Here is a 23,907-nt window from a genome sequence, read left to right on the forward strand (position 1 = left end):
CCGTTTGCACCCTAGTGTGCAAATTGTACGTGTTTGCACTGTGTACAAAACTACCTTCTGGGCAGCCCCGGTGGCGCAGCAGTTTAGCGCCGCCTTCAGCCCGGGGCGTGATCCTGGAGACCTGGGATCGAGTCCCACGTCGGGCTCCCTGCGTGGAGCCTGCTTCTCCCTCTGCCTGTGTCTCTGCCTCTCTCTCTAGCTGTGTCTCTATGAATAAATAAATAAAATCTTAAAAAAAAAAAAAAACTACCTTCTGTAGCACAGTCTGGAACAGCAAATCATCAAAAGGATACTGGCTGTTAATTTGGGTGGACCTGTATGATGGAATGCTCTAAGGTCCTGACACGGACTCACTCCAAGATTTATTGCTAAGTGGAAAACTCTGGATGCAGGGAAGTGTGTGGGACCCTCCTGCTCTGGGAGACACTGCCGACAGGGTTTCCTCTGGGGGAGGAACTGGGTGTGCAGCTGGGATACTCTTCACCATCTTTCTGTAACTTCAATTTTTCATCTCAAGTATGTACACACACTTGTGCAAAATGGTGGTAGGACGGAAGTAGACTTTGGAAAGATGAAATGCTAAATAATGGTCTGGGTTGTGCTTTACTCTGTGATTTGGATTCAAACAGGAGGTGATTTTGAGAATGAGACTAAAAGAAACCAGGCGGGGATCCCTGGGTGGCGCAGTGGTTTAGCGCCTGCCTTTGGCCCAGGGCGCGATCCTGGAGACCCGGGATCGAATCCCACGTCAGGCTCCCGGTGCATGGAGCCTGCTTCTCCCTCTGCCTGTGTCTCTGCCTCTCTCTCTCTCTGTGACTATCATAAATAAATAAAAATTAAAAAAAAAAATTAAAAAAAAAAATTTAAAAAAAAAAAATAAAAGAAACCAGGCGACGTGGAGGTTTCTAAAGGAAACTGCGTCACGGCACATGTGAGAAATATCCCCAGATACCAGAAAGAAGATAATGGCAACAAGAAGTGGAAGAGTGACAAGAGCTGGGGCCTCAGCCACAAGAGAACACCTCCTCTGGGTCATTGTCTTTAGCAGGTTCCCCCAGCTTCCTTCCTGGGCTGCATTCTCCCATCATTCCTGGCACAGGTCTATTGTCAAGCCCACATATTTCCTTTATCCTCCTCTCTCCTTTTTTTTGGTTCCTGGAAGAGCCAGGTTCTTTTTGGTCTAGGTCCCAGGACTTGCCACCATCTGCTCTCCCTGGGAATGCTGGAGACCTTAGCCGAGCTGACCCTGCAATCCTGAGCCACCTATTCTGGGACCATCCAATTCCATGAAGTGAACGAAGTTAAACCACCATGAGTCCCTGCCAAATGGTTAATACCTGTTACGTCATTTCATCTTCAAACAACCCTGGGAGGGAGAATTTATCCTATACCTTTATAAAACTGTGAACTGAGGCTCCCACAGTAGGTGGGAGGGGAGTGCTGGGATTTGAACTCATGTCAGCCTCCTCCAGGACTCACAGTGAGCTTGCCTGCATCTCACCACCTCCCTCTCTGCTTCCATGGAAAGCAAAGATGCCCTGAAAATGCTGCTATTTTCAGCACGTATCCACATCTACTGGCTCGAGATGCCTAGCCATGCAGCGCTGGTACACGAGACCTGACTTCTGGCCACACTTTGGATCCTCTCACTCTATGCATGCTTCATTACTGACGTCGGTGGAGCACTTAGGCATTTACACCAATCACTCAGATCCTCACAAGATCTAACTCTCTGAAGAAAGCACTTTTCTTCCCATTTTATAGAGGAGGAGACTGAGGCTCACAGACGCGGAGTAAGGTGGGTGGCCCAGGTCACCCAGTTGGTAAGCAGAAGCACTCGAGAAATGGAAAAAATGCTGCAGGTCAGTGTTGCTCGGCACTATCCTGCTCCACCTCCACCTAGAATCCTGCATTTTCAATCTATCCGTCCCACTCTCCAGTCTGGGGGTCCAGTGCACAGTGACGGGGATGGAGGTTATATAACGAGAATGTCCTCATTATAGCAGTGAACTTATTAAACATCTGAAATGTAAATGAGAAATATTTTAAAAATCCCTTCTTTCGGGACCCTTGGGTGGCTAACAGTTGAGTGTCTGCCTTCGGCTCAGGGCGTGATCCTGGAGTCCTGGGATCGAGTCCCACATTGGGCTCCCTGCATGGAGCCTGCTTCTCCCTCTGCCTATGTCTCTGCCCCCTCTCTGAGTGTGTCTCTCAAGAATAAATAAATAAAATCTTAAAAAAATAAGATGTTGGGGGTGTTCTGACATGGGCTGAAGGCCCAGGCAGAGGACAGCAGCGTCAGGCCAGTACTCCCTGTCAGACACTCTCGAGCTAACACAACCGCAGTTACTGGGTCACCCGGGGACCACTATGGTAACTACCGTTACCTCTCCTTCCTTTCAAAGCCCTCGCCTGGGAGGATGTTGGTTAGTCACAGAGCCCAGCCCAGTGCCAGGCTGCTCCTGCCCCATTCAAAGACCGCCCCCCCCGCCCCCTTACATCTTCCGTCCTGGCCTCCAAGAGGGCAGCATTCACGCTGGCAGAACAGAGATATGGGGCACACCATTTTGGTAGGTTTCCCAATTTGTAATCATCTCTTCTTTCACTTGGCTTTGGGGATGGCAGGGTGCACAGGAAAGGGCAGGCTCAGGAAGCAGACTCAGCACCACCCCAGATTCCTCCAGGTGGGGGACCAGTGCGCTGCAGCACCCTGGACTGGCTGCTTTCTGGGCCCTACCTCACACCTCCCATGTTATTTGTGCTGAGGCCAGGAAGTAGCCTGTTTTAACAAGTTCCCTGCTGGGGGTCTGCCTGCTGGAGAATCACAGCAGTAGGGCTTCATGGCCTCATTCAGAGACTCATCAACTCCAGGGCAGAAGGAAGGCGGAGAGAGGGTGACCTGAGAACAGGTCTCCCAGAAGAAGACATGACAGCGACAACCAGGGAAGAGAAAACCAACCAAACAAACCCACAGAAGCGGCGTGGCAGACCCAGGGCTCGTTCTGTTACTGTTCAGTACAAGAACCCTTGGATGCTCAACAGCAATAATTCTGGATAATCAAGAGAATGTTGAAAAAGAATCCTTCAGTGGCTTTCTATTCCTCTCCGAATAAAACCCATGTGCTTCCCTAAGGCCAACAGCTCCCCCCAGCAAACTCTCCCGACCTCACTGCTCACCACTTCCCAGCTACTCACCAGCTGGACCTGCCAGTTCTTAACTACCCTTAGCCTTTGTCTACAACGTCCTTCCCCCAATGCCCTGCCAGGCTAGTCCTTTTATTCTTTAGGTCTTAACTTAAATGTTACCTCCTCAGAGACACCTCCTCTGACGCCCTATCTATAGTAGGACTGCCCCTGCTGTGGGACTCAGCAAGGCAAGTCTTGGTTTCAACTTGCATTTGTTTTGTATTTCTGCTCATCCATCCTCCTCCTCAGTGTATACTCCAGTAAAGTGTGACAGAGTCTATCTCATTTTGTTAAAAGTAAAGAAGTACCTAATACCTGACACAAGAAATGGACCAGGAGGAACCTAGCAGAGTTTGGTGCATGGCAGATATTCTATAAAAGAAAACTTCTCCTTTCTGCTACCTTTTGAATGAGAATGCAGGGCACTGTATACGGTCTTTCCCAAAGGCAACCATCAACAATTGCTGAAGGTAAAAAACCCAGGAAGTTTGGTGGTGAAGGCAGAGAGCGTCAATTACATGGAAACCTGGCCTAGCTGGTACCTCTTGCCCAGTGCTGCCGTGTGTGTGTGTGTGTGTGTGTGTGTGTGTGTCAGTGAGAGAAAGTGAGAGAGAGACAAAGAGAGATTTTCCTGGTTTGTCCTTGTCCCTTGGTGGTTAACAGCATATACTCTGGAACCAGGCTGTGTAGTTTGAATCCCACTCAGCTACTTACTAGCTGCTTTGGTTATCAGTCACTTTAAAACTTAGTGGCTTAAATAATTACTTACTATTTTCTCTGGTCCAAGGATTGACTGGGGTCAGGTGGGTAGTTCTCAACTAGGGAATATCATGAGGTGACAATCAGATGGTAGTTGGGGCTGGAACCATCTGAGAGCTCAGTGGAGCTGATTGTCCTTGATGCTTCTTCACTCACACCTCAGTTAGTCTAAAGGTTGCCTGTGCCTCCTGGCTTCTTCATGTGACCAGCCTGGGCTTCCCTCACTGTATGTTGGTCTCCAGGTAGTTGGACTTTTTAGGTGTCAGTTGGCTGGCTGCCCATAGATCCAGCTGGTACTTTCAGGACTTCTTCTGACTGAGACTTGGCAAGTCATGAAGCATCACTCTTACTGAATTCTACTCATCAAATAGTGAATCAGAAGGCCATCTGAGATTCCAGGGGAAGAGACTGCACCAGGGTATAAATATTGGGAGGCACTGTACATGGTGGTGGGAGTAGGAGGCATCTTTTGAGATTATCTACCATACTTCTATAGGACTGTGAGCAAGTTACTTAACCTCTTATGCCTCAGTCTTCTTTCCTATGAAATGTAGTTATAGTTCCTACCTCATAGAGCTCCTGTGAGAAGCAAATGAGTTAAAAATATATGGAAAGCAACTCACAATGCACTGTGTTAAGTATTAGCTATTATTATTATTACTTACTCAAGAGTAAGGAGCAAAATTTTTCTCTGACTAATCTCTGTATCCCAATGTCTATGAAATGTTTGATGATCATGAGGTGTTCCATAGAGGACAGCAAGATAAGTGATATTCTCTCTACCAAAAAAAATTGTTTTTCATTTAAAAGTCTAGGTAGGTTTAAAGTCTGAGTAGAAGCAGTTATTCCTCATGATCAAGTATGCATTTAAAATATGGACAAAAACTAAAAATAACTGCCAGGGCTTGGCGAATACCATTCTGAGTCATGGCGATGACGGGCTCACATCAGGGACAGAAGCCACACTTGTGGTGTGGAATTTCCTGTGTCAGTGGCGGAAAAGGAGCCATGAATGCGTCTGTCAGCAAACTTCCCCAAAACAAAAAGGAACCAGGATTTCCTGTTGGAGGCCCAAGAAGTGAGTGGTATCCAGGACCTCACACTCCAACTGGTCTTAACACTGCCAGAAAACAGGATCTGCCGACAAATCATCGGTACTCAGCCCCAGTCCCTGGGGATAGACACTTCTATTGCTGCCAAATTCAAACAAAGCTCCGAAACAAGCATTGAGCTCAAGTCTAAATATAAAAATGGCTTCGGGATCTGAGCCTCAAGACATACATTCTGTTCTACAGAATTCTCTACCATGTCATCCTTTGCCTTGCACTCCTCAGTATTCCATGCAGCCCTAAGGACAAAACCCAGTCTCCTGTCACAAGTGCCCACCTATCACATGTCCATGTTCCAGCCATACGCACAATGTACGTTCTTTCAAAGGGCCCCAGCTCACACATCTTGAACATACCCTTTCTGATGCCTCTTCCAGGCAATACTAAAGGCAGCCATGGTTATCTTTCCCTTGACTACACACCACTCAGGTGCTGTGGTAAGAGCTTCATACCATCATCTTACTGTATTCTCACCCTATCTGATAAGGTCTTGAGTTTGCTGGCTAATGAACTCACTCATTTACCTGGAAGCCCTGATCAAGAAGTGTTGCTTCATAAGGTTAGACATATAGATCAACGAAATAGAATTGAGGATACAGAAATAAACCTTCACTTTTATAGCCATCTGATTTTCAGTGAGGGTGCCAAGAGAATTCAGTGGAGGAAAATACAGTCTTTTTCAACAAATGGTACTGGGTCAACCAGACATATACATGCAAAAGAATCAAGGTGCACTCTCAACCTCACACCATATACAAAAATTAACTTAAAATGCAACAATGACCTAAATGTAAGTACTAGGACTCTCAGAAAAAAATATAGGATTAAATTTTCATGAGCTTGGGTTAGGTGAAGTGACAAAAATTAAAATTGATAAATTAGCTTTCAGTAAAATGAAAAATGTCTGTGCTTCAGATGATACCATAAAGACAATGAAAAGACAACCCAGGACATGAGATAAAATATTTGCAAAGCATATATCTGACTAGTATAGAGGTACATAGAGAATGTTAAAACTTAACAATAGAAGGACAAATAATCCAATTAAAAATAGGCAAAGCATCTATATATACATTTCTTCAAAGAAGATATACAAATGGCTAACAAAGCACACGAGAGGATGCTCAACATCATTAACCATCAGAGAAATGCAAATTGAAACCACAATGAAATACCACTTCATACCTACTGGGATGGTTTTAATCAAAATGACAGTGTTGATGAGGATGTAGAGAAATTGGAATGCTTGTACTCTGCTGGTGGGAATGTAAAATGATGCAGCCACTTCGGAAAACTGAGTTCCTCAAAACACTGAGTTACCACAGGACCCAGAAATTCTACTCCTAGGTAAATACCCAAGAGAACTGACAATGTATATTTTTGCAAGAACTTGTACATGAATGATCACAGCATCATTATTCAAAATGGCCAAAACAGTGGAAAGCCAAATGTCCATCAATTGGTGAATTAATAAAATGTCACACAGCCATACAATGGAATGCTATTCAATCATAAAAAGGAATGAAGTACTGATACCTATTGTAATATGGATAAACCTTGAACACATTATGCTAAGTGAAAAAAGCCAGATAAAAAGGCCATGTATTCCATTTATATGAAATGTCTAGAATAGGCAAATCCATAGAGACAGGAAGTAGATTAGTGGTTGGTCTGGGGTTGGGGAAAAACTGATAGTGATTGCTAATAAGTGTAAACTTTCTTTTCAGGATGATGAAAATGTTCTAAAATTAGTTGTGGTGATGGTTGATTTTGTAAATATATAAAGAACCTACTAAATTGTTGAGAGACAGAGGGAGAGAATGCAAATCCCTCCCAAAAAAAGGAGGGGAAAGAAGAACCTCTTCTCTTAGTAGCTTCATTGATCACCTACCTCCCACTTCCCACTGGGAGCTGGTGGTCCCCTGCTCATTATACTTCTTGATCAGAACTCCTCTATAACACACAGGATAGACCTGGCTTGTTTGCAGGTCTATCCGCTCCAACTGAGTATGAGCGCCCTGGCCAAGGCCTGTGTCTAGCTCATTTTTAATGCTGGCATCCAGGAAAGTGCTTACCGTTCAGTGGATAAGCAACATACATGTGTGTTGAATAGTCTCTAGCATGCCTCTAACATTATGCATCACTTTTTTATACCATCACCTCTAAAATAAAAGAATACCAAAAAGATCACACTCATACGCACATGCACACAATGTCTGTTTCTTTTAAGATTCTTTTCATCAGGGATGCCTGGGTGGCTCAGCAGTTGAGTGTCTGCCTTTGACTCAGGGTGTGATCCCAGAGTCCCGGGATCGAGTCCCACATCAGGCTCCCTGCATGGAGCCTGTTGCTCCCTCTGCCTGTGTCTCTACCTCTCTCTCTGTCTCTCATGAATAAATAAAATATTTAAAAAAATAAAAATAGAATATACAGCCCCTGAGCAACAAACTACATCGCAGATAACTTGACTAAAATTTCTCCTACTCTATGAGACAGAAGACTTTAAGAAGCCAGAAACCAATATAAAGGCTGATTAAACTCGGCCTTTGAGGGGCACCTGGGTGGCTCAGTAGTTGATCATCTGCCTTCGGATCAGGTTGTGATCCTGGGATCGAGCCCCACATGGGGCTCCTCACAAGAAGCCTGCTTCTCCCTCTGCCTATGTATCTATGTCTCTCATGAATAAATAAAATCTTAAAAAAAAAAACAACCAAAAACTCAGCCTTTGAGAACCTTTTGGCCTTCAACAATAACAACGATGATACAATGAGATGATGAAAATAGTAAGAAGAGCTAACATATATTGAGCACTTACTGTGTGTTAGGCAGGGCATCGTTTTCTGCTTTCAATGTATTAATTCAGTTACAACAACATGAACTCATGAGGTACTATTATTTCCCTCCTTTTACAGACTCACAGCTTCCCTGAAGCCATGCAAGCAGCACACGGGTAAGCTGAACCCAGGGAATCCAAAGTTATTGCCCATGCTTCTCGCTATACTACATTCAGGATTTCCATCCCTTGACTGGACCGAGGAAAGCAATTTGTTTGATTCTGGGTCTACAGACTGACTGATGTCGGTCACAGAAAAGACCTGGGGGATGGGGTGTGGGGAGAAAGAAAACACGGATATTCAGGAACTGAAATCCATGCATATCCACCCGACAACTGAATACCTATTATTTTATGTATCCTTTTCTTTTAAATTTTTTTTTAAATTTTTATTTATTTATGATAGCCACAGAGAGAGAGAGAGGCAGAGACACAGGCAGAGGGAGAAGCAGGCTCCATGCACCGGGAGCCCAACGTGGGACTCGATCCCGGGTCTCCAGGATCGCGCCCTGGGCCAAAGGCAGGCGCCAAACCGCTGCGCCACCCAGGGATCCCTATGTATCCTTTTCATATCAAGTGGGAAATATCTGAATAGACAAATGCAGCCCAAACCTGCAAAACCTTGTCCCACACCACTGAGAAGGCCGGGTCCCTCTGGGCTTTCAGCCCCAGGCTTCCCTACCTCCCAGAAGCGGGCAGCTCCACCTCAGCTCCTCTCATGGAGCTCAGTGTCTCATCTGTTTCCTCCCTGGCCCTCACCACTAATTACAATGATTTATTCATTCGTTTACCTGACCGGACTCTCCTACTAGAATATGAATTCCATAAGGGCAGTGACCATGTCCAATTTTTAACCTACTGTTTGTTGACCAGATAATAAGTTTATTGAGGTGACACCTTTCTTATATAACAATTTGGTGCATCAGTGACTGGCTGGATGGCCACACTAGGCTGTAGCCACTCCAGGGTAGGGGCAGTAACTTGATCATCTTTACGCTCCCAGTTCCTAGCTTGGCACCTGGCACATAAGAAGTCAATACGCCTCAATGGAACTTGTTCCTTAATGAGATACTATCAACCCAGAGGGCAGTCTCTACTGGCATGCCTCAAGGTTTGCCCTTGGGCTCTGTTCACCCAACTTCTGGATCCAAGGGTAAAGGTCAATGGGATGCTGATGAAGCCTAGGAATGCCTTGAAGCTGGGAGGAGCCACAGGAAACAAGGAGAGGAGCTAAGAGAGCATGAACTATGGTTAGGCCCAAACCCCAAGAAACAAAACAAAACGTCAAGAAACCCTGTAGCAACCACATGATGGGGAGTTGGGGGCCACATGCCCAGTGAGCTCATGTGGCTGCAGCCTCTGGTCCTGCAGAAAAGCTGGGATGGTCCTTAGCTATATCAGTAATTGGGTGGTGACCAGAATGAGGGAAAGGATAATGCTACCACACCCACCCCCCTCTTTACTGAATTATTATTTCTATCCAAGTAAAGCCTGAACATCCTTGCTCCAGGGGTACTTGGCAGGCATTAGGAGGCCCCTCTCAGAAAGTCTTCATGAAGTTCCACACTCACACCCACGGCCGAGACTGCACAGCCCATCTTAAGGACAGGATCCACCTGCCATCACTGTCCTGGGGAGGATGTTGCTGGCCTCCTAAGTCTCTTCAGCTCTCTGCTCTCCCCAAGCTTCTTAGAAGGGTCTTTGCTGCAGTCGAACATGGCTAACATCTTCCTTCCTTCAAGTTTTCTTGGTCTTTTAGGGGGAAGACTCCTTCCTCTTTGTGTGCATGTGTGTTTTCCTCTCTAGGCCTTGTGGTTCCCAAAGCCCAAGAGGGCAAGTCATTCTTATCAGGACACCCCTAAATGTTCTCTCTCCTTTCTTGGGCAGCCTTCAAACTCTGGCCTTTTGTCTTTCAAGTGGTTGTGCCTATGCTTCCTTGATTGTGGCTTATTTGCACCTTTTCTATTTTTCTGCAGCTTTATTAATTCCAGGTTGGAGTTGCACAGCCCTTTTCCCCAGGTCTGTCAGTTCTCATGTGGTATTATGTTTGGGCGCTTTTGCTGAGTTGGGAGACCTTTGAAACTGCCTGTTCATAGTTCCTGTCATGTCTTCAGATGCCCTTTTTTTAAAAAAAAAAATTTTTTTTTTTAAAGATTTTAATCATTTAAGACAGAGAGAGAAAGCTCAAGCAGTGAGGAGCGGCAAAGGGAGAGGGGAAAGCTGATTTCCCACTGAGCGGGGAGCCCAACGTGGGGCTCAATCCCAGGGCCCTGAGATCATGACCAGAGCTGAAGGCAGACACTTAACCACCTGAGCCACCTAGGTGACCCGCCCTTTTTATTATTATTTTTTAAAGATTTTATTTATTTATTCATGAGAGACAAACACAGAGAGAGAGAGGCAGAGATACAAGCAGAGGGAGAAGCAGGCTCCATGCAGGGAGCCCGATATGGGACTCGGTCCAGGGACTCCAGGATCACGCCCTGGGCGGAAGGCAGGCGCTAAACCGCTGAGCCACCCAGGCATCCTATCCACCCTTTTTATTCTTGAAGGCTTTCCTCAATGTTGCTAGAAGTAAGAAGACTTAAGGATGTCAGTATATAAACGTTAAAACACAAATTGATGATTTTTGAAGCTGTGATTGTTATGTTACCTGAAGCATAGTTTGATTCCTTCTGTTGCATGCATTACTATAATTTACTGCTTTTCCTAGCAGGACATTTTCTGCTTTTTTATTTTTCTCTCTCTTCCTAGTTTCATTTATGGACTTAAAATGAGAAGGGCCTATACAATAAAGGACTTAAACATCAGAAGAAGCTGTTCTTGGATTTTTAACTGACAAGGTCCTGGTTCTGGAGGAAGAGGTATGGCTGTCAGAAAATTCAGACCACAACGACTTTTTTCTTTTGGAGTTAAATTTTTAAGAGAGAAAAATTATACTAATCTTGCTATCAAAGTGAAGTCTGTTGAAGGCTACACAAAGCCTCATCCTTTCAGGAAACCACAGGAATAATTATTCACTGCTAAAACAGTGCCTTCCACATGCTTATATGTTAAATAGGTGGACAAGTATACCAGTTGCCACATTAGAATTTTTCAGAGTTCTCCTAGTCAGACCAGCGCATTATGATTAGAGCCAGAGGCCAGAGATTCATTCATACTAGGAGTTGGGAACATATTTGTGTTAATGCCGGAGTCCAGAAATAATGGTCCAGACCCAGATAATGGTTAGGATCAGCATGAATAAACAGTATTTTAGGAAGTAAACAGGCCACGAACCAGAATAATAAAAGAGCAGGAATGAAAATAAGGGTGTGCAGGTAAATGTGCTCTGTTTTCTCATCATAGAAAGTAAAAAACCTGGATGCTGTCATCAGGGGCAAAGGATTAAGAGTGAACCAACTCACATTTAGAAAGTATGAGAAGAGGTAACTTCTGCACCACACCCAGAGTTCAGCCTGTCAGCATGGGACAATGCAGATGGCAGGTGGGGTGGTGGAGCATTGTGCTGCCTTGCTGGGGGGTCGAATGGGGAAGGAGGGACTTGAACTGGGGAGCTGGCCTCACATCATCATTGACACCCCCCAGGCACCTCTCAAGAAAATAATTTTTTTTAATTTTTATTTATTTATGATAGTCACAGAGAGAGAGAGAGAGAGAGAGAGGCAGAGACACAGGCAGAGGGAGAAGCAGGCTCCATGCACTGGGAGCCCGACGTGGGACTCGATCCCGGGTCCCCAGGATCGCGCCCTGGGCCAAAGGCAGGCGCCAAACCGCTGCGCCACCCAGGGATCCCTCAAGAAAATAATTTAGAAAATCTTAAGAATCCAAACATTCTTTTATTGGCTACAATAATTAGGAAGCTATTTTGTTTGTTAGCTATTTTTTTTTGCTAGCTCTTTATTTTAGTAATAAAATTACTTGATTAGAATAAAATTATTATTATAAATATTTAGAACATTTTTATCCATGCTTGATATTTTTTATGTCAGCCACGAAACCTACAGTTTTGTAACTAAGCTCAATCCTTTGTTCCTAAAGATTTTTTGCTAACTATAACTTAACTAAAGAACATCTGAAGGGTACTGGGTTTCCATATGGAATATACTAAAAATTATTCCAAAATCAATCACCTTGGTGGGTTTTATTTATAGAGCTCCCAAGTAAATTTAGGTAATACTCTCCCCAAATGCTCTATGTATTCTTTTCTTGTTTCACTGTGAAGCAGAGCAGAGAGACAAGGGGTCCAGTGATCTGACTTCTAGGGGCAATGTTAAGAGTCTGCTGAGAAAAATTACCTATCCTAATTGGTAAAGGTCACTTCTTTCTTTCTTTTCTTTTTAATCCCCATCACCTATTTCACCCATCCCCCCACTCCTTCCCCTCTAGTAACCATCAGTTTGTTCTCTATAATTAAGAGTCTTTTTCTTGGTTTCTCTCTTTTTTTTTTTTTTTTAAAGATTTTATTTATTTATTCATGAGAGGCACAGAGAGAGAGAGAGAGAGAGAGAGAGAGAGAGAGAGAGGCAGAGACACAGGCAGAGGGAGAAGCAGGCTCCATGCAGGGAGCCTGACGTGGGACTCGATCCCGGGTCTCCAGGATCACACCCCAGGCTGAAGGCGGCGCTAAACCACTGAGCCACCTGGGCTGCCCTGGTTTCTCTCTTTTTATTTTGTGTTTTGTTTCTTAAATTCCGCATATAAAGGGATCATATGGTTTATATTTCTCTGACTTATTTTGCTTAGCATTAATTATACTCTCTAGCTCCATCCATGTTGTTGTAAATGTCAAGATTTCATTCTTTATTGTGGCTGAATAATATTCCATCGCATATATACACCACATCTTCTTTATTCATTCATTTATCGATGGACACGTGGGCTGCTTCCATAATTTGGCTATTGTACATAATGCTGCTATAAACATAGGGGTATATGTGTCCCTTTGAATTAGTGTTTTTGTATTTTTTGGGTAGATACCCAGTGGTGCAATTAATTACTGGATTGTAAGGTAGCTTCCTTTTTAATTCTCTGAGGACCCTCCATACAGTCTTCCACAATGGCTGCACCAGTTTGCATTCCCACCAACATGCTACAGGTCTCCTTTTTCTCCACATCCTCACCAACACTTGTTTGGTAAATGTGCTTCCAACATAAGAGTGGGTCTGCCATGTTTTCCCTCAAACCCGACACCATAAACTATGAACTATTATTTAGAAATGTCAAGTTTCTTTCCATTCCCTATGACTTTGGCCTAGAGAAGAGCCATGACTGAACACTATGTCTTCCTTGTAATCACACTTACCTCTCTCCTCAGCACCAGATGAAAAGGAACCAGGCTTATGATGTCATGAGAGAGAGGGATGTGTCAGGAAGAATGGAGCCATGGGGGAGGTAAGATAATGGTACTGAACCCCATATTCAAAGTCCCCATTTTTGCTCTCACCGCTAAGGCATCAGGATTCCTTCTTGGAGCTACACCCTCACTGACCATCTGGTCCTCAGAGCTCTGGACACCTGGGCAATGCCCTAGGGGTGCTTGGGGGATGTCAGTGATGGTGTGAGGCCAGCTCCCCAGTTCAAGTCCCTCCTTCCCCATTAGATCCCTAGCAAGAGAGCACAAAGCTCCACGATCCCACTGTCACCTCCCTGTCCCATGCTAATGGGCCAAGGCCTGAGTGTGTGGTGTAGTCATCAGGTCTTCCTGGGGTGTTCAGCAGTCGCCAACCCCTCACCACCTCCTCCTGCAGCTGCACTGCCTGCCTGTACAGCACTCGTCCTCAGAATCTATTTTCCAGAAGTGGCACCCTGTCAATAGTGTTTACTCTGTCAAGCTCAGTCACTCATCTGCCTAGCAGGTGGGGAAAGAGCTCTCATGGTCGTTGGAAGGCTCTGCTTTCCCAGGGGAGTGAGGGCAAGTGGGGTTTACTTGCCAGGGCTGACCTACTGTCAGTGCATGAGTATAACAGGTTTAACACAGATGGCAAATCCCAAGTGATTAGCACAGTGTAGACATATAACAAGGACTCAATATATGGTGGCTGTTCTTATACTGCTATTGCGGATACACACCTAAAAAGACTCTGCAGATGTGTAAGAGGAATCTCCCTGAGGAGATTCTGCTTCTTGAGGGCTAATCCATCGGCTCCAGCAAGGGACAAGGAAAGGCACAGCAGCTGGCATCTTTTCTCTCTTTCATAGACAAAACACCCATAAGGAAGTCAGAGTCCTACTAATAAAGTCAGTGGCAGATGTTTCAAATATTCAGCGGGGTCACAATTCATACCTACTCCCTCATCCAGTGTTGACCTAAGGGCCTGGTGAAGGTGGTGCTGTAATTTATGAAGCTGGAAGGAGGAAGCAGGGTGAGGATGAGTGGGAGCACAGCACTGTTTGCAACAGTTTAAGCAGAAGCAGCTTTAAAATTGTATAGACTCTTTGGAGTTAACGTGCTGAAACTGACAGCTAAGTGACTCCAGCCACCAATTGTCCCAAACACAGCTTGGTACTGAAGCCTGGGAACATCAGCCCCGGTGCAGAGCGCCATCACCATTTGCAGCTCTAGGTCCTTCCCCACCAGCTGCTCTAGCTGTCAGGGTGGCAGGCACTGCCGGAGCACCGACTCCTTGGCACCATGTGTACTATTTCTGTGCAGAGGATGTGAGTAAGTACATGCCCTAGTAAGTCAGACCAGGATATGACTCAGATTACTATATAGTGTTAAAAAGAACTGGTCTTCAAAGCATCCTGAAAGCAGCATGCTATGCGACACTACTATAAAGGAGCTACAGTTTGAAAGACTTCTAATTACTAGGCAAAGGAGAAGCCCTGAAGACCATGGATGATTAGAATCGGCCAACTGGTAGCAGCAATAAAACATGGAGAGCTTAGAAAAGCTGTGGGGAGTGGGGTTGCTTTATTTTCCTTTTAAAACAAAACATTTTTTTCTGCAGAGCAACTTTTATGGGGCCAGATGAGTGGTCCTAAACTGGCTCTGAAAAAAATCTATTGGCAATGAGGCGTAAAGATACAAAAATGATGTCTATTTGTAGCACTCTTTGTAACAGTAAAAAATTACTCACCATCACAATTTCCACAAATTAGTTAAATAAACTATGTTAGGTCCCTTTGATGGAAACTAAGCACCTATTAAGAGGAATAAAGTAATTTGAAAATACCAGCAAGGAATGATGTCTGTGACAGACCACTATGGCAAAAAAAATCAAGTTGTAGAAAATGTGTCAGGAAATTGCATTTCTGTTAAAAATGGTATGTTTGTACACGCACAGGAAAAAGTCTCTAAGGAGCTGGAGAACACCGTTAACAATTGTTAATTGTGACAGAGAGATTTTGTACACCCCTAGTCATTGCTTGGATCTTTTACAACAAACGTTATTTTTATAACTGAAACTAAATCTAACATATATTTATGAGAGAAGAAGAGTATTATGCTTTTTTCTATAAGCAATGTTCTCGGAGGCCTCAGGGTGGCCTAATGGTCCAGAGTCCCTGACTGAATAGGCGAAGGCACAGGCAGGATTCAGCTCTCCACGAATCTGAGTCCACGGAGGCTGCAAAGTCAGCATTCCTGAAATGCCATGAGAAAGGAGGGCCTATAGGCCTTGGCCTTTCTTTACCCATCTTAGGACCTTGCTTTCTAGCTCCTGGGAGTGTCCCCAAGGCCTATGTAGCTGCACTTCTGCTCCATGGGTGCCAGGGGAGTTCACCATCTGGCCAGAACCAGAGGCCATGACCCCAGACACATCCCTGCTCAACCTTGGTACTTCTAGACACACTTCTATGGACTTGCTATCCAAGGGGTCGTGAAGACTTATCAGGGACAAGTGATAGCAGCAATTCATCTGCTCCATCTTCTCTCTCCCAGCAGAGCCTCAAAGGACCGTCTTTTGTTTCAAGGGTCAGGGGAATCTGACCTGCCTCTGTGACTGCAGGAATCCACCCTAGTGTCCTCCCAGTCAGGCATCCTCACTCTGAATAAGCTGTGCCCTCCAGGCCACCCAATGGCCCTTTCACCAGGGTGGGCGGAGGAGACAGCAGGCTCATCTGCTTAACCATGGCTTACAGGTCTAGATATTGTTTATGGCTCAGCCTCATTTTCTGAAGGTCAAAGAAGCCCAGATGTCACTTTTCAAGCATTTTCTATTCTCCGCAGATCTCCTCTGAACGCCTTCTAGTCTCTCCTTCCCCACTGCAGGGCCTCCCTCAGGTAATTCCTACTCATACGCTAGGTCTTGGCTCAGATGTCACTTCCACTGGGGAGTCTTTCCCAACATCCCAGGGCCAGGCTAGTTCCCCTTTCCACCCTAACATATGCTCCATCTCAGTTCTCACTTTCTATCTCCCTGTGATCACTGGCTTGGTGTCTGTCTTCCCCATTAGAACATGAGCTCCATGAGGGCAGAAAGTAGGCCTGTTTTTGCTGCATCCCCAGCATACGGCACAGTGTCTGGCACCACAACAAAGGTTGATGCATAGGAGTGCTGCAGAGGCCCCGGTGTGGGACAGTGGGATGTGTGCTGACGGGGGAGGGGGGAAGAGTGGGAGGCAGGGCTTCTCTCCTTTGCAGTGACCACTCATCTCCTTTATTTTTTGTCATACGTGTCCAAGGGAATGGTTAGTAGCGACATGTATGTCACCTCTTAAACTCACAAGAATTATATGAGGTGGGTACTAGTGGCAGATGGCAGCGTTTAAAGGGACTAAGAGATTTTAGCTAACACTCCAGAAGTTTCTCAGTTGAAATGCAGAACCTCTGATGCTATTTATGCCTCCCGATTGTTTTTCGGGGCCCCTCCAGTTCTGGACCCCCAGGCTGTCCAGGGCCGCTGAAGGCATCCTGGGTGGTGGATAGAATCTCCTAGAAACAGAAATCCTCTGCTGCCTGACAGTGAGCCTCAGCAGCCCCGGAGTAGGGGTGGGCCTGGGGTGGGCACTGACCTCGGCTGATGCGCTGCTTCTCCCCAGACAGGATTCCAGGGCTGTCGATGATGCTGATGCTCTTCAGGACCTGATTGGGCAGCTGGGAGCACATGAATCTGGAAAAAAGGGATCAAAGGCGGGATCAGGAACTACACATCTCCAAGCTCTGAGGAGCTCCCTGGCCTCTCAAGGTTATTGACGTTGTCTGTAAAGTGGGGGGTTGCAGGGGTTTTACAGCACCTCCACTGGTGCCATGGGGATTAGATGCTGGACCATGGGGCAGGTATGGGAAGGTACCTTGGCACCTGCCTGCTACCTGCCACCAGATCCTTACCCATTAATTTTGATTTTAGCTGATATTTACTGAACACTTAGATATATTTCTTAGAGATTTGATTTATTTATTTGAGGGAGAGAGCAGAGGGAGAGAGAACACATGAGTGCAGAGGAGGGGCAGAGGGAGGAGAGAAGCAGACTCCTCACCAGAGTAGGGAGCTCGATGCCAGACTCAATCCCAAGACCCTGGGACCACGACCTGAGCCGAAATCAGATGCTTAACCAACTACGCCACCCAGGCACCCCTGAATACTTAGATATTTTACAAACTTCATCGCATTTGTTCCTCATAGTAACCCCTTGAGGAAGAAATTCCTATTAATGTCAGAGAAGTAACTTACTCAGCATCACTCAGAGCTGGGCCTTAAACCCAGGCCAGCCCAACCCAAAGCCCATCCCTTGCCTACCCATTCCCTATACTGCTCCTTGGCCAAGCATCCTGGGCTTCTTCTCCCAGGGAATACCATGCCTCCTTCAGGGTCACTGCCCCACTGTGCTGGAGTATCTTTTTTTTTTTTTTTAAAGATTTTATTTATTCATGAGAGACACACAGAGAGAGACAGAGGCAGAGAGACAGGCAAGGGAGAAGCAGGCTCCATGCAGGAAGCCTGATGTGGTATTGATCCTGAGACTCCAGGGTCACACCCTAGGCTGAAGGCAGGCACTAAACTGCTGAGCCACCCAGGGATGCCTGTGCTGGAGTATCCTAAGCTCCCTGTCTGGCCGTGTTGCCCACTCCCTGGTGTGATGGTGGAAATACCAGGGCCTGTTTTCACTGATGCCGTGGGGACTCAGCATCTAGTTTGCTGCCCATGTGGTTTCAGACCCAGCACACGGCAAGCACCTGTGAGAAATACCCCAAATCCTCCAAGTGCCTCAGAATCCGAGGTGTACCCTAAAAGTGGACAAAGTAGCAGGGGCAGGGGAGAGTCCTGGCTGGGCATCTCAAGCCTCCCTCCTTGGCCCTCACTTGCCTGATACCATTTCTTCCTTCTCATCCTGATCCCCCTGCTTTCAGCTGTCCTGGCATCAGCCTCACGGAAGCAGCGTGAAATGGGAGGAAAATTTGACCTGTGGGTCAGCAGACTGGGTTCAGGTTTAGCTCGACCTTTGCCAATAATCTGCTGTGGGACCCTGGACAAGGGCTTTCCCAACTTTGGGCCTGTGTCCTTATGTATAAATGGAGACACTTGGATGGGGACAAGTGAGGTCTTTTTTTTAGCTTTAATGGTAAGTAACTCTAGAGTAGCAGAGGGAAACACTTTGATACTTTCACTCAGGCAGCAGACCCCAAGGTGGATCCCTGGTAGGCACTGTGTCTGTTTTAAGGCGAAAACTATAGAGTGTCTCTCCTCTTCTCTATTGTAAATGGCTAACTTCTGTATTGGTGTGGGCAGAAAGCTGGAAAACTCTCAGCAAAAGCTCAATTCTTCCATTCAGTGGAACTGGTGGGATCACTCAGAAAGTAAATATGCTGGGAATGCAAGACAGGGAGGCGATGCCAGCCCTCACAGTACACATGTGGATGGCATAGCCCCACGGGCAGGGTAGGGGCTTGGCCGCACGGCCAGGGGTGGGCAGTCCTGAGAAAGAGATACAATTACTGACATTTCAAAATAGCCATCTATGAAGTGCTCAGGACAAGTTTCCCACACATTCTTTCCTATATTTTCAAGTCAGCCCAAGGAGATGTAGGAAAAGATATTATGATCATTTTGCTGCTGGAAAAGATGAAGCACAGAGTAGTTATGACATCTTGAGGTCACACCATTAATGCATGGCTGGCCAAAGACCACAATCTAGAATTTCTGATGTCAGCTGAGTAGAACTCAATCCATAAAGTTAAAAATCTCACCATGTTAAAAATAAAGGGACAAGCTAATTTAAGAGAACTACTTTTTTTTTTTTTTTAAGAGAACTACTTATTTCTGATTTTCTCTCACCCCTCATGCACCCTCCAGACCTTTAAATAAACCCCACTGCTCAATGTTGGGAGAGCAGATCTGTGAGAATAAAGTACACAGAGATCACTAAGCATTCATTCTTTGTAAGTTCACAGAGAAACAAACCACCCCATTCAACGCTCTAGAACTGAGCGAGGAACAGAGTTCTGAGTGCATCTGTGGTAGACTGCGTTTCTTGTCAGTGATGATTCTGTCTCTTATTCCAGTCCCATCCTTTTTATTGGATGGCTTGAGACATTCGGCAATGCTGAAAAATTGCACATGGGTGGAACTATTCACCCTAAGCTATTCCTGAGAGAGACTGACCTGTCTCCAAAACCACAAGCTCACACTCAATATCAATTTTTCCAAAACACAAAACTTTGGATTCTAGTGTGGAGTTAACAGAGGGATTCAAAATATATAAATTGTCCACTCCCTCTCTGCAGAGTGACAAACTTCCAACAACTCCCATGCCTTCTGACACAACAGCAGAGGTGAAATCTGTGAGCCACAAAACAAGATGCGGTGAATGTGGTGACAACCACATTCCCACACAGCAGACAAGGGATCACCTGAGGGGCCCACAAGGATAACTGCAGAAAAAGGGAGGAGGGGGAGAAGGAGGGAAGGAGAAGGCACAGGAAGGGGGGGACGGTGGGGAGAGAAGGAGAGAGCTCTCCAGGTGCACCCTGGGATGGGGTAGTTGGCTTGCATGTCCAAAACCTGGCTACATTCCATGAAGGAAAGCAAGAAAGCCTGTGAGGTAGGGGAGTGAGGGTGTGCAGGGGTGGAGGGAGGGGTGCAGCAGGGGAGCACAGAGCACAGGTCAGCTTTCAGACCCCTGCGTGGGGGCAGGCCTCATACAGGAGGAGTCAGGCCCACATGGATGTTTTCTTAAATAATTATATTGTAATCAGAAAAACACCCTAATGCAATGCTGTTACAGCAAACCTATCTTACTGTTAGGCTCCAAGACAGGAAGGTGAAAGGCAAGGTTATTTATTGGGTATAGTACAGTCAGCCCTAGGTCAGGCTTTTCTTGCTTATGTTTGCGTGCTGAAATGTCTCCAAGCACAGGTTTGCTGTGCCAAGATGGACTTCCTCCTCCTTTTTAGAGTGACTAACATAAAAGTGTACCTGTGCCTTGCCCTCTACATTTCCCATGAAAATCACAGACATGTGTCCGTTAAGCCCAGGAGCCTCACAGAAGCTGTTACGAAGCATCTTCTCGCCCAGGGCTGACCTGATGCATCTCATTGTCTGATAAAAGGAGCGGAAGAAGGACGCCAACTCTGCACTTCACCCCCCTCCCCTGCCACCCCCACACCCAAAGAAGGCTCAGGGGTAGCAGAAAGGGGGCTGGGTGAAGGAATAGTCTGGGTTGTAAGGTCTTGCTACATAGTAAAACAAGGAGGCGAGAAGATTAGGGATTTTAAAATTGCCTCTAAATGCTAACATTCCAATTTGATGACCAACATTCTGAAAGAACCAGGTGGTACTTTAACGCTGTTTGATTTTAACAATGTAGTGATATTTGGTAGTTACGGCAATAATAAAATGGCACAAACATTTACTGCCCAATTACTATATGTCTTAACACATATAGTAAAGATTTCTTTTTTTTTAAGGATTTTATTTATCTATTCATGAGAGAGGCAGAGACTGACAGAGAAGCAGGCTCCCTGTGGGGAGCCCAATGCGGAACTCAATCCCAGGACCCCCAGGATCACAACCTGAGTCTGAGCCGAAGGCAGACACTCAACCACTGAGCCATCCAGACATCCCTAAACACTTTTTGTATACATTTTAAATCACTTAATCCTCATCAAAATCTGAAAGGTAGGGGATGTGTGCTGCCGTTTACACAGGAGGAGACCAGGGCACAGAGGGGCACATGCCATAACTTGCCAAGTCACGTGGCTGGTAAGTGATGGAGCTGGGATGCTAACCCAGCAGTTTGGACTTGGGCCTGGGGTTTTTGACTACTAGGCTGCTACCACCACTTAGTGCATTTGAACCACTACTGTGTACCTTGTCACAGACGGCAACATCCCAAAACAAGGGAGTGATGTGCCACAGCCCTGGAACTCCCCACCAGAGGCTCCCTCGTGACTTGTTCCAGCCTACTACTGGAGGGTAGAGGTGCCAGAAGGCAGAAGACCTCGCTTACTAACTCTGCAAGCTCTAGGTATCTGAGCAATTCTAGCAGCCCGAGAACTCCCACGGTGTCATCTGGTTCAGATAACAGCGGATGCCTACGGTGGACAGAGTATGGTGCAGTTTCAAAGCACCTCCTTCAACCCTAACTCATATGCTGATTAGAGGGAGACCAGAGAGATGACATGACTTCCTAAGATGCCATCATAAATAGCACACGATATGCAAAAAGCCTCTGACAACCAACCCACGATAATAATTATTACATGGTCCTGCCACAAACGGCTGATCTAACCTTCACGGCCCAGGAGAAATTTAATTTCACATCCAGCATATAAAAAAGGCCACAGTTACCTGCTTAGATGGAATCTTACAGAATTACCACTTTTACAAGTAAAGGATGGCTGAATATTGGCAATTTCATGGCGTGCAACCTAAACATGTACTTTTCAAGCCTCTCTTTCCTGACTGCCAGAGTGGGGAACAGCAGTGCACCCAGTGCTGGGAAAGTCTGCCTGAATCCAGGGAGCACAGCTGGTTTTCTGGAATGTTAGGACCAGGACCGTACGTACAGGCGGCTGCCAGGGAGGAACAATGGTTAATGACTTGGCAGCCACCACAAATCCTGAGGTTAGACTAATGGGAAGAGCTTCAATACGTTTATGATGGATAAGCACACCACAAAATGGACAAATCAACAAACAATACCAGTTCATCACTCAGATTAAAAAGAAAACAACAAATTTGCTGGTGATTCTTGGCAGAAGCCTCTTTTCCTTAATCTATGCATCTAAATTAGCTGATGAAGCCGGTATGTGTCCAGACTGATGCTGTATACTTGTAGTAAGTCAGTTAGAAAAATATTCCCTATGGTACTAAGTGACTGTAATATTCATATTTAAAAAGCCTATTATTAAAGCTTCATTTACTTACAGAGAGGTGACGAACAGAAGTCACAAAATGCACATATGTATTCTATTATGGCTAAATCATCACACCAACATGAGAATGGGTTTGTTTTTTATCATCACTATTCTCAGGCCTGGCTAAAATGACAGGTGCACTGGAAGCAGCATTTAGATTCCTTTAGCTTGAAAGAAAGTTTCCAAATTTCAATCCCTGGGGCTACTGGTTAAAGTTTTTTTGTTTGTTTGTTTGTTTTTTCAAAAGTAAACAGTGGCAATGAAGAAATGCTATTAAGAATTTCTTCTGTGGATGACTATGATTTAAAATTAAAATAGATCCTAAACTAAACACAATGCCTGCAGCTATCTGGATTAAAAACAAAACAAACAAACAAACAAACAAAAAGACTACCATGTTTAGAAAAGGAAATTGAGGGGCAGCCTGGGTGGCTCAGCGGTTTAGCGCTGCCTTCAGCCCAGAGTCTGATCCTGGAGACCCAGGATCCAGTCCCACATGTTGGGCTCCCTGCATGGAGCCTGCTTCTCCCTCCGCCTGTGTCTCTGCCTCTCTTTCTCTCTGTGTGTGTATCTCTCATGAATGAATAAATAAAATCTTAAAAAAAAAAAAAAAAAAGATTGAGGGAAAAACATAACATCCAGTTCAAAACCAGGGGGTAAAGGGAGTGGAAATGTCAGAGTCAATCCTGACACTGCTGGAACTGACCAAGATGCAGAGCCTCCCAGGCCACATGCCCTCGGGTCCTGCTGGTCATCCATCTCCTCCTGGGGGAGTTAGAACTGTCTCCTGGTAACAGACTGGAGCCTCAGTAACCACATTCCCAAGACGAGCCCGACTGCGAATTCCTCTCCAAAGCAAGGTAGCATGGTGGAGTTTCGGAATGGAATGGAATGGAACTAAAGTTATTTCCATAGAACTCTTTTTGTTCTAGACTCAACTCCTCTGATTGTTCAAGTGTGGAATGTCCATAATCTGGAGCTGCCTTTTTGGGAATTTGCCTTCTTTCCTCAGAACAGCATCACAGAGCCTCTGTTACTTTCTCAGCAACCAGCCTTACGTGTTAAAACTCAGGCTGCACTGGTTTGCTTAATGCTTATAGGCTGACACCCATCAGGTGTCACCTGGTACCACCTCATGAAGTAGTAACCACTTTTAAAGACGTCCCTGGGGGCAGGGCCTCAAGCCAATGCTCCATAATGAGAAGGTAATAAGCCAGACCTATCCCAAGGGTGACTGGTGGTTGCTCGGTGGGTGGGGAGGAGAAAGTTCTTCCCTGCAGACAATCAATCCCCATTCCTCTAAGTATTCTATTTTGAAGTATGCTATGTAAAGAGGAGTTTGCCTGGCATTAGAGCTAGCTCACCTGGTGTTCCCATAGGGACATTATAATTACATACACATGTTTGAGTGCCCTACACTAATTGACTTTTTTCTTACCCAAGCAGTGGGTGAAACAAGAGCACTGTTGTATGGATATGACTTTAGACATGCTGTTTATTCTTAAGTGCGATGAGGTGTGTCCCTCACAAATACATGGCCACCAGCAGGACTGGAACAGAAACTCTTCTCTGAGACTGCTTCATGAGGTACGAGGTGGTGGACAGAAGGGAAGAGGAAGCTGAATTCTAATATTGTCTTGGCCTTTTCATGGGTAAATCATTTTACTTTGCTCTCAGCTTTCTCATCTGTAAAATGGCCATAGTAACACTGTCTTATT

At 45.5% G+C, this 23,907-nt stretch overlaps 1 protein-coding gene and 1 long non-coding RNA gene across 4 annotated transcripts in view; one reads left to right on the forward strand and one right to left on the reverse strand.

Moving 5' to 3' along the window:
- LOC144303062 (uncharacterized) overlaps positions 1 to 14,563 on the forward strand; it is a 32,423-nt gene extending 17,860 nt beyond the window's left edge. Inside the window, exons 2-6 of one of the 3 annotated variants that reach the window (XR_013370094.1) lie at positions 7,967 to 8,004; positions 8,294 to 8,445; positions 8,971 to 9,137; positions 10,642 to 10,751; positions 13,205 to 14,563. This is a non-coding gene — a long non-coding RNA (uncharacterized LOC144303062). Of the gene's footprint in view, positions 1 to 629; positions 665 to 890; positions 2,246 to 7,966; positions 8,005 to 8,293; positions 8,446 to 8,970; positions 10,752 to 13,204 lie in introns of those variants that run through there. The other 2 variants (XR_013370092.1, XR_013370093.1) reach the window with 2 other exon arrangements.
- EHD4 (EH domain containing 4) overlaps positions 1 to 23,907 on the reverse strand; it is an 80,212-nt gene that overhangs the window by 35,005 nt on the left and 21,300 nt on the right. Inside the window, exon 3 of the mRNA XM_077880753.1 lies at positions 16,846 to 16,943. Within this exon, the coding sequence (XP_077736879.1) occupies positions 16,846 to 16,943 (98 nt within the window). The remainder of the gene's footprint in view (positions 1 to 16,845; positions 16,944 to 23,907) is intronic.

This window comes from Canis aureus, chromosome 32 (assembly GCF_053574225.1).
Source record: "Canis aureus isolate CA01 chromosome 32, VMU_Caureus_v.1.0, whole genome shotgun sequence".
NCBI lineage: Eukaryota > Metazoa > Chordata > Mammalia > Carnivora > Canidae > Canis > Canis aureus.